Source organism: Pteronotus mesoamericanus, unplaced genomic scaffold, assembly GCF_021234165.1.
Source record: "Pteronotus mesoamericanus isolate MK-2021 breed Mesoamerican mustached bat unplaced genomic scaffold, CSHL_Meso_final contig_181, whole genome shotgun sequence".
Classification (NCBI taxonomy): Eukaryota; Metazoa; Chordata; class Mammalia; order Chiroptera; family Mormoopidae; genus Pteronotus; species Pteronotus mesoamericanus.
The window spans coordinates 10,818,919-10,830,648 of NW_026555077.1; the positions used below are offsets into that span (position 1 = coordinate 10,818,919).

At 34.9% G+C, this 11,730-nt stretch overlaps 1 protein-coding gene across 1 annotated transcript in view; it reads left to right on the forward strand.

Moving 5' to 3' along the window:
• SPATA1 (spermatogenesis associated 1) overlaps nt 1–10,814 on the forward strand; it is a 46,758-nt gene extending 35,944 nt beyond the window's left edge. The window contains exons 8-11 of the mRNA XM_054566850.1: nt 133–255; nt 3,578–3,756; nt 8,647–8,745; nt 10,719–10,814. Of these exons, the coding sequence (XP_054422825.1) occupies nt 133–255; nt 3,578–3,756; nt 8,647–8,745; nt 10,719–10,814 (497 nt within the window). The remainder of the gene's footprint in view (nt 1–132; nt 256–3,577; nt 3,757–8,646; nt 8,746–10,718) is intronic.
• Nucleotides 10,815–11,730: the final 916 nt, after the last annotated feature.

An 11,730-nucleotide genomic window follows, 5' to 3' on the forward strand; every position in this document is an offset into this window, starting at 1 on the left:
CAGAGAGAAAAATAGAATTTTGGGTAAAATTTATTCTTACTGATTTAAGTACTCTTAAGTTTTACACTATATATTTTAGGAAATGAACCATTTTTTAGCTTTTAGACATTGATTGTATGGGTTATATTTTAGGAAGGAAGATTATCAAACAAATGAAACGAGTAAAGGAAGAAAGAAAGCATCTCCAAAGAATTAGAGAAGAGCTAATAAAAGTTGAAAAGCAATATGAACAAAGTACATTGAAACAATATCATGGTAAAGTTTATTACATATCTTTTATCACTATAAAAAATTTAAGTTTTACAGAATTTATGCTTTTTAATATTTACTATTTTACTGTTATGGTTTAAGTGGTATACTTGATATAAGTTCAATACAGAAAACATTAAATTATGTTCAACTCTAATACAGTAAATGCAACATGCTTTATGTAAAGTGTTTTTTATTAAAATTCAAAAATTTTCCCAAGGGACATATATTTATTCATTCTTCTATCATTTACTAAAGAAAGTATCTATTAAGTGCCTACTGAATTTGGCCACTGTTCTAGGGGCTGATACTAATAGGTAGGCACAATCTTGTCCCTACCCTCAAAGAGCGTGCAGTCCAATGGGGAAATGACAATCAGGTTAACCAGTAATGATACATCCTGATGAGTAATATGATAAAGGAATTATAGAACTCTACGCAGGAATACAGAGGGAGACCACCTACATTAGATGGAAGAGATAAGAGGAACATCCAGGAAAAGATGTGTTAGCATCTGAAGTGTGCCTCCTCTTGGATTCAGGCCTCCAGGCATGGTTTTCCCTCTGCCATTTACATCTCCTTGTCCTACCTTCTTCTTTTATTTTCTTCCCATTTCAACTGGCCATTTTCTCACTAATCATCCACTCTCTGCATAAGTCTCACTTTAGAAGCCTGGATTCCTTAGTCTCCTCAAGGTGCTTAATTTTTTGATGTGTGTCTGCCTGCTTTGCTAAACTGAATAATCAATCAATCAATCAATCAATAGGAATTAGGTAAGAAGTAGGTAGTTTCCTTGCAATAGAAATAGAAACATTGTTGTTAGGACTTGTAGAAGTGGAAAAAATAAGCCAGGATGGAGAAAGTATAGGTTAATGGCATGGGGGATGTCAAATGATTTTAGAGTCCTGTGTTTGGGCTGTATTTGAGAATTATAAGAGTAACAGGCTCATATGGAATTAACTGGTTTTAGGATTCTTAATTTACAGCAAAATTATTGCTTCAGTACTAGAATTGACTGAAGGTTATTGACAATTTCAGGAGACATTTTTGAAGGTTCTACATCCTAATATTAAAATGTATTCTGAAAGTGGTGGCAATGACTCAGCCTTGTTGCCCTTTAAATGAGCAATTTTATTAGACAGATTCAAGGAATGGACTAGAAATTGAAAAATTGATTCTAATACCAGATCAATATTTTACTTAGGCAGGTTATTTCTTCTTTGTGCCTCACTCTTTCCATTTATAAAATGAGAATGATCAGTCGCCTTCCATTTTAACAGGAATGTTTCAAATTAAAGGCATGTATCAGCCATTAGATATTTATTGAGCCTCTTATGTGCTTCAATTTCAGCATTTTTTAAAATTTTTATTTATTGATTTTAGAGAGAGAGAGGAAGGGAGAGAGAGAAAGAGTATTCATTGGTTGATTTTCATATGTGTCCTGACAGGGGATTGAACCAGCAACCTTGGAGTATCAGAATGATGCTCTAACCAACTAAGCCCCCTGGCCAAGATTCCATCATTGATTTTTTTTTTCTAAAACAAAATTTTTTTTTATCTTCACCCAAGGACATGCTTATTGATTTTAGATGGAGGAGAAGGGAGGGAGAGAAACATTGATGTGATACTCTCCCTGACAGGAGACTAAATCACAACCCATTGCCTGCTGGATGATGCCCAATCAACTGAGTCACACTGCCCAGGACTCCAGCATTGTTTTAAATGCTGAGGATATAGTAGTAAATAAGACAGACATGGCCCTTCCTTTAAGGAACTTGCTTAACAAATAAGATGATATCAGCTACTAATTAGAGCTGAGAAGTCAATTGAAAAGCATGTACTAAAGAGTGATGAGCAGGACAGATTCTTTAGCTAGGGTTTCCAAGAGCAGCATGTCTGTGGAGATACCGTTAAGATTTGATTATTAAAAAGGCAAGTATGTAAAGAGATACTGGGGAAACAGTAGGAACAAAAGGAACACTAAATGTCACAGTCTGAAGATAGGAATGAGTTTTCAGTCTTAGGATGTGAAATAAGGCCAGTATGGCTGGAGTATGGTAACTAAGGAGGAATGTAGAGGAAATAACATCAAAAGTTCAGCAAAAAGCCCTGGCTGGGTGGCTCAGTTGGAACCTCATCACATACACCAAAAGGTTGCAGGTTTGATTCCTGGTCAGGGCATATACCTAGGTTGTGGATTCAGTCCCTGGTCAGGGTGAGTACAGGAGGCAACTGATCAATGTTCCTCGCTCACATTGATGTTTCTCTCTCTTCCCCTTCCTCTTTCTCTAAAAACAAAACAAAACAAAACAAATCAGTACACATATCCTTGGGTAGGATTTAAAAAAAAAAAAAGAAATCCAGCAAGGAACAGATAGGCCAATTCAAGGAATTTGAATTTTATTCTAAGAAAGGTGGGAATCCATTGGAGGATTTTTAAGCTAAGGATTTACATGATTTTTTAAATATTTTAGAATATTCAGAATGACTGCTATATGGTAGCCTGTAGAAGGACAAGAACAGAAGCAGAAAGACTAGTTAGAAAAAAATGCCTACTATATAAGGCATGAGGATTAAATATAGGGCAATAGTTAAAATTTGTAGTTGTTCCATATAGTTATATAATTTTAATTAAATCACCAAATAGAGTTTTTAAATATGGATTTTACTTTTTTTTGATAATCTAAAAAAAATAAACATAAACATAATCTAGTATGCTAGCATGTAGTTGGTGTTGCTGTTAAATTTGTACTTAGAATCTCATCAGTGCCAAAATGATTCCCTAGCTAGCAGTGCTGAATTTCTAATTAAGGGTCTGAGGTTTGAGAAATTCTGTTGCACACAATTTTGGGAATATAGGTGGAATAATCTTAGCAAAAGATGAATCAGAATCACCTGATATCACAAAACATGTCATTTCGAGGGCTGAAAAGATGAAGGAAAAATCAGAAAAAGCATATTATGCCTCCTTCTTTCACAATTATAAATAACTTTTCCATAGTCAAATCAGATTATGGAATAGTGATCAGAATAAAAAAATTGTGCATTTTGCTATACATAATATTTTTAATAAATATTTTCCTGAAGTAGTTATAAGCTTAAAGAAAAACTCGGTCATGGTTTTTAGATATATTGCTATTTTACTATATTTGTAGATAAATACTTTTATTATTTAATAAACATTTCACTCTTAGCTCTAATTTTCTCAGCATATACGGGAGGAGGAGGAGGGAATAGAAGAACTTAAATTAACTCTAGGGTCCTTTTTTATTTAAAAGTTTAATCCTTTAGTCAGACTCAGACTGTAGCCTTTGTTTGTTTTTTATAGCCTGTGATAGTTGGAAGAAAAAATACCTTGAAACAAAGAAAGTGACAGGATCATTGGAGGAGGTTTTAGCAACATTTCGAGAAGATTCAGAACTCTACTATAAAAAACTGCTCACGCAACTTAAAGCCAGGGAGGTCAAGATGAAACCAAAGAATATGGCATACATCACAAACTCTAAGGTACTACTAAATGTGTAGTTCACATTCTATTAGAGAAATTCTATTCAAAATATTTGCTTTATAATTGTTAGTATTAATACACTTAGAATGCTTTGGGCTACAGGTAAAACAAACCTTGACTTAACCTGGCTTAAACCATAAGAAAATTCATGATGCTGAGGAGATACAATCACCAGTGTAATGATACCTTTAAATGTCTAGATGCTTCTAGTATTGGGTTGACCAAAAAGTTTTTATGGTTTTTTTCCTTATGATGGCTCTCATAGAGCTTTAACTTCATTTGAAACAATTTTGTTAGATGGTATTGTGACAGCTGTCATATCAGTGTGCATTTAAAAAATAGTTATCGAAATTGGTGAATTTTTGTGTATCCATTTTAATATTGAAGATAGAAGAAAGTATGCAACATTTTCAGCATATTATGCTTTATTATTTCAAGAAAGGTAAAAACACAATTGAAATGCAAAAAAAGACTTGTGCAGTGTATGGAAAAGGTGCTGTGACTGATGGAGCGTGTCAAAAATGCTTTGCAAAGTTTCATGCTGGAGACTTCTCACTGGACAATCCTCCACAATCAAATAGATCAGTTGAAGTTGATAGCAATCAAATTGAGACATTAATTGAGCACAATCAATGTTATACCATGCAGGCAATAGCTGACATACTGAAAATATCCAAGTCAATAAAGATGTTGGTGATAATGAAAAAATGTGTCTTTTATTTTATGGAAAAAAATGTAATAGACTTTTTGGTCAACACAATATTTCCTCATTAGTCTCAAGTGTTGGTTTGGTTATAAATTGTCTTTCTCTCATAGTAGCAATAGAGTTGCCAATGGCAAGTAGGGTTATATGCTTCCAAATCAAGAAAGAATCTCTTCCAGACAGATGGAACATATAAAACTTGCTCTTTTGCTTGGTGAGGGATCAACCAGGCCTACTCTGGAATAATAATAGTTACCAGGGCATGCTACGTGCTTACTTAGACCAGTTATGAACAATTCTGTACCTGAAGTTAGGGTTACTTTCTCTGATTCTGTAGGAAAGAGATGAACATGTGATGAAAAACAGTGGAGACAAACAGTTATTTATTACATTCCCCTTTCCTTTATGTGTGGGGAGGTTAATAACATTCATGGAATCTCAAATTATTGATTTTCTAAAGAAATTATTAAATTATATTAAATTTTGTCCATGTATTGATTTCTTAAGATAGTCTTGAATGTTGAAAAATCAGAGACATGAAGTTTCTTTTTTTAATTGAGTAATTCCACCATATTATTAAAAAACAAATTCCAGGGGCCATTTATCTGTTTAATTTTTGTTGCCTGATTCCACTTATCCAAAAAAAGTTTTTATAACATGTTAATCATGGTTAAGATTATCAAGTTAACTTTAGACATGATGAAATATTAAAAATTTTGGCTGTCAGTCAAGATGGTGATGTAGGCAGACATGGCTTGCCTCTTCACACAACCTCATCAAAATTACAACTAAAATATAGAACAACCATCACTCAGGAATGTCAGAAATCAAGCTGAATAGAAGTCGGTCAACTACGGAATTGAAGAAACCACATCCATCCAGACTTGTAGGAGGGGCGCAGATGCGGAATGGGCTGGCCCCACACCCATGTGGATAAAAATTTGGGAGGGATATCTCAGGTGTAAGGAGTCCCAGACCCACATCAGGCCCTCCAGCTCAGGATTGCAATGCCAGGAAGATAAGTCCCCACAACTTCTGGCTGTAAAAACCAGTGGGGATTGAGTCAGGGTAGGAGGCTGCTAGAGCCCTAAGCATTTCCTCTTGGGGAACCCATACATGGACTCACCTGTTCAGACTTTCTCCTTCTGAGCTCCAACACTGGGATGGCAGCTTGAAGGGTACCAGTCATATACAAGGAGAGACTGAGTGTCTGGCATAAGGGCGAGCAGAGGCCATTGTCCCTTTGCTGAGTTCTTCCCCACACAGAGCCAGTAGGCTGGTACCATATCTGAGACTCCATCAGCCTGACTAACGCTGTGTGACCCACCTTGGAAATTCACAGAGGCTCAACACCCCCCAAATTAGGGGCCCACCCAAGCTGCTTTTCCATAAGAATGGCTGGTTTTAGCTCCTAAATCCTACCAAACAAGAAACAACTGGGTTCAGTGAGCCTTAGTGGTAGCCAGATTAGAGTCACAGCTTGGCTTCAGCTGGGAATCTCTAAGCCCAGCACAAATAGCAGCCATTTCAGTGCTTTATAGCTCAGGCAGGGTGCCCTGGGCAAAACACAAGTGGGGGCTGACGTTGGCCTGCACCACCTGGGAAACCTCAGGGCCAACTCACCCAGTGAACTGCTACAGGCCACATTGGAGCAACACCACCCTGCTCCGGCACAGCTGATGCTTCACAGAGGGTGGAGGTTGGTGGTCAGCAGTCATAGCCAGTCTTGGCATCTGACTGGCCTGGGCAAATCCCTTCCATTGATCTGCCAACAGCAACTAAGGCTCAACTACAAGAGGAGAGTATACTCAGCCCACACAAAGGGCGCACCTTGAGTACCCAGCTTGAGTGATCGGGGCAGCTGTGCCCCTGGACCCTACAGGACACCTACTATGCTAGACCATACTACCAAGACAGGGAGGAATAGCAGCTCTACCTAGTATATAGCAACAAACACAGGGAGGCTGCAAATATGAGGAGACAAAGCAACATGGCCCAAATGAAAGAATAGATAAAAACTCCAGAAAAAGAGCTAAACAAAATGGAGGTAAGGAATCTATTGGATGCAGAGTTCAAAACACTTTATAAGGATGCTCAAGGAACTTAGTGTGGAGCTCAGCAGCATAAAAAAGACCCAGTCAGAAACAGAGGATACATAATTGAAATTAAGAACAATTTATAGGGAAACAACTGTAGAATGAATGAAGCCAAGAATCAGATCAATGATTAGAAACATAAGGAATCAAAAAGCAACTATGCAGAACAACAAGAAGGAAAAAGTATCCAAAAATATGAGGATAGTATAAACAGCCTCTGGGAAACTTTAAGAGGTCCAACATTCGCCTCATAGGGGTGCCAGAAGGAGTACAGAAAGAGCAAGAAATTGGAAGTCTATCTGAAAAAAATAGTGAAAGAAAACTTCCCTAATTTGGTGAAGGAAATACGCATGCAAGTCCAGGAAGCACGGAGAGTCCCAATTATGATAGCTGCAAAGAAGCCCACTCCAAGACTCATCATTACTAAAAGGCCAAAGATTAAAGATAAAGAGTCTCTTAAAAGCAAGAGAAAAGAAGTTAGTTACTAGAAGGTTGCCAGGTGGGAGGGGAGAGGAGAAGAATGGGTGAAGAGGTGAGGGGATTTAGAAGTACAAATAGGTAGTTACAGAGCAGCAACAGGGATATAAAGTATAGTATAGGAAATGGAGTAGCCAAAGAACTTAGACAAATGACCCATGGGCATGAACAATGGTAGGGGGATCGCCTGAGGGAGAGGGGGATGCTGGGTGGAAGGAGGCAAAGAGGGGAAAATCGGGACAACTGTAATAGCATAATCAGTAAAATATAATAAAAATATTTAAAATGTCCTCATTTATATTTCCCAATTTTATTGAGATACAATTGACTTACAACATTGTATTGATTTAAGGTGCACAACACAATGATTTGATATATATACTGTGAAATGGTTACTGCAATAAGTCTAGTTAATATCTATTGCCTCATGGTTACAACTTTTTTTCTTGTAATGAGAGCATTTAGAACCTATTTGCTAACAACTTTCAAATAAACAATACAGTATTGTTAAAGATAGTTATTATGCTGTACATTACATCACCAGAATTTATTAACTTATAACTAGAGATTTGTACCTTTTGACCCCTTCACCTATTTCCCCCATGCCCCACCCCTGGTGACCACCAATCTGTTCTCTGTTTCTATGAGTAAAAAGTTTACTATTTTATTTTATTTATTCTATTTTTTTTTTTTTTTTATATCCTCACTTGAGGATATGTTTTTACTGATTTTAGAAAGGGGAAGTGGGAGGTAAGGAGGGGAGGAAGTCATCAATGTGAGAGAGAAACATCAATTGGTTGCCTCCTATAGGTGCCTGACCTGGGATTGAACCTGTAACCTAGGTATGTGCCCTGACTAGGAATCAAACCCACAACCTTTTGGTGTATAGGATGATGCTCCAGTCAACCAAGCCACTTGGCCAGAGCAAGTTTACCATTTTAGATAAATTTAATGTAAAATCTAAGTAAGTTCAAATACTGCTTTGTCCATATTAACTAATACTATTTTTTAGGATAGCTGGTGCTATTTAGCTGTTAGATCAAATTCAATATATGACACTAACTTTCACAAAAGCTGCTTAAAATTTTAAATAATTTCTTTTTTGACCATATACCTCATAAACTTTTCAAATAAAAGTAACCAAAAGAGTTCTTATATTACATAGGTTTTCTTGTACTAAATAAGTTTTCTTATATAAAATATACCATTTTATTATTAAATATTTTAAAGTAATTCTAATCTCATTCAGCTAATTAAAGAATTATGCCAATTTCTAAAGCTTTGCTAATATCTTAAGCATATTCCTTTCATAGTGATAGTCAGCATTTGTGGTACTAATTTCATTATAATTTTTACAAATACCTATTTATTTTTATAATACATGAATGATAGTAGTAGAACAGAAGAGAAAGCAGTCCCTAAACTGAAGAAATCTACAGGTTAATAGTAATTTACTCTAAAGCAATACATTTATTTTATGGAATAATTTTTTTTTCATGATTTGCTCTTTTGGTTTTTGTTAATCACATCGTAGTTTACGTTAGCAAGGCAGTTAAAAATTAAAATGTATAGATGTTATCCTTAGTAATGATATCTTAATATATCTCACACAGAATTACCTTATACTTCAGATCACTGAGGTACAGCATGCAATTGACCAACTTAAGAGAAAATCAGATAGTGAGAAAATAAAACTCATCGTAGAAGCTAAGGTAATTTGAATTTTTCCTGATTAAATTATAACACTTATTGGTGTTTTAACTTTGGGTGTTAATAGCATAAGGGTAGGGAGTGACTTTTTAACATTGTTAGCTTAACAAAGAGCACATGTGAAAAAAAGTGCAAGTATAACTGCTAAACCCTGAAAAGATGCATGTTATATCAAAGTTAAAATTTAGTAAAAATTCCAGTAAGAATTAAAGGAAAAGAACCCTGTAAATCACTACAAAGCCTCAATAAAATATTTTAAAAGTTTTCATGTGCTAGAGTTATTCATGAATAAGTCTTACTTTTTTTCATTTAATTTTCCCCTCTCGGGTAATTATCTCATTCTCTATGGTTATATTCATTTATATAATATGAATGCTCTCAGTTCACCTCTATCAGAAATAGTTTGATGAAAGAATAATGACCCCTTGCTAGATTCAGCTGTGTCTAAGGTAACTTTCTGTGATGTTAGACATGTTCCATACCTGCACTGTCTGGTATGGTACCCACGGGCCACATAAGGGTATCAAGTACTTGAAATGTAGCTTGTAGAGTGACTGAGGAATTGAGTTTCAAATTTTATTTAATTTGAGTTGATTTAAATTTAAATAGCTACATTTGGCAAATGGCTGCTATACTGCACAGCACAGTTCTAGATTCTTTTCACTACTGGCATTCTCAAGGCTAATCCTTGGCTCAGTACTCAGAAGCTTAAAACTTAAAATACAGAAAAGAAAAAGGGCAAAGGAACATTTTTAAGTAAACAGGAATACCTAACATTATTATACAGTAGGTACTCAAAAAAATAATTGTTCAATGCATGAAACTTTGTGTATTCAATAAACAGAAGGACAGTGTGGAAATTCGTGCACTTAATAGTTGGGTGAGTAAAAGAAAGTAGTAGAAATGCCTCCAGAGCCTTCAATCAAGAGTATCAATGTTCTTTTCTTTTGGAAAGCATGCACATTAGATCGTACCATCTTTGTATATTTTAACCCTATAAATATCACTTATGAATGGTTTTAATTCATATTAGCACAAAAAAGAGGAAATACTAATAGGAAAAAGGGAACAAGTTTTCAGCTTACAGATGGGGGAGCGGATTATAACATTTAACCATTGTGCCTAATTGGCACAGTACACATCATTATTATATATTATTGAATTTGGAATAATTTACCTCATACTTACCTATAAGATTCAGAACTAAGGGTCAGAAAACCTAGCCTGAGTCTGTTGCAACCATACTCAAGTTGGTACAACATAAGCAGTGCTTCTGAAAGTTTAATGTGAAATCACTTGGATCTGACTTAAGAGGTCAGGGGTGAAGCCTGAGAGTCTTCATTCCTAAGAAGCTCCCAGGTGATGTGAATGCTTTGGTCCACAGACAATACATGGAAAGTAAGGGCTGTGGCACCAGATAGTTTGAGTTTAAATCCTGGCTGTGACACTTACTAGTTTTGTACCTGGAGTGAGTTACTTCTAGGCATCTTAGTTTGCTCAGCTGTAAAATGGGGATAAGTAGTAATATCTGTCTCAATAAAATTTTTGATAGAATCAAAGAGATTAATTCACTTAGAAGAGTGGAGTAACACTACTATATTATATTACTTAACTGTTTTGTTTCTCAGGGCTTGAAATTAAGGGTTTTTGGTAATTATGTTTTTTTAACTATTTTTACTTGAGAACAAGTTTTGAAGCTTTAGCAAAAGATAAAAAATTGTCACTTTAGTTTTTTTAGAAGTTTTATTTTATTATGATTATATTAATAAATAAAATTATTTGATAGGTTACCTAGCAGTAAATAAGCAGGACATTTGACCTATAAATTTAACCTAGTAATCTAGTGGAAGTGAAAGCATTAAAGGGAAATGAAAGAAGACAGTTAAAGTTACAAAAAAACCTTCATTCAGATGACAATTATGAATTTTAGTAGGGTAAAATGAAGCTTATTTATGAAAGATAATTCCTTTTATAGATGAGAAAACAAGCAATTTCAGATGTACGCACACTGAAAGCTGAACTGACACAGAATAAAATTCATACATCTTTACAGCCTCAATTAGGTATGTAAAATATTAAATATTTATTTGATCAGATTTGCTTGACCTTTGTGCTCCGTGGCAATCTTTTATGTAAATGATAAGATTTATATTTTTCACCAAATCCTTTGGTATTACAAAGGAGTTCAGGAAACATTAGATATATAAAAGTAAAGTGATGTTCATTTGGTTATTTTTGATGATTTCTAATCTATTGCATATTATTCAACAGTATATTTTTAAATTTGTATTTTTAAATAATTTTAAAATTTAATAACTAATATGACTAAATAAGATTAAAAATCTTATTAATAAATATTAATATATTTGCATATAAATACTGTTTAATTTATTCTTTGTACTTTAATTAAAAGCAATGTGGAAATACAAAAGAATAGGGATATTGAACTTGTACTCAGAGCTATGACAGAGTTTAGTGTCTAAGAATTTAAATTTTTTAGTACTTTATCTGAAGACATTAGAAACTTGGTAAACTGGATAGAAAATGTTTGCTTTTAGTCTTCCATAATAACTGTGTAAGTAGGAAATGGAATATTCTCAGAGCAGATGACTGAATCATCATTTATTTCAATTTAGAGGGGGAAAATGTACAGAGAATGCAGGATTTATGTAAGTCCAGAGTTCAAGGATACAGACTTTTAACCTAATTATTTAAAGGAATTAATGTAAGTGCAACACAATGTTCTTAATTGCCTTGAGAAAAAGAACATTTAGAAAGGTTCTCCCCTGGCTGGTGTGGATCAGTGGATTGAGTGCCAGCCTGCGAACCAATGGGTCTCTGGTTCGATTCCCAGCCAGGGTTGCAGGTCAGATCCCGGTAGGGGGAGTGTGAGAGGCAACCACACATTGATAATCTCTCCCTCTTTTTCTCCCTCCCTTCCCCTCTCTCTAAAAATAAATAAATAAATAATCTTTTAAAAAAAAGAT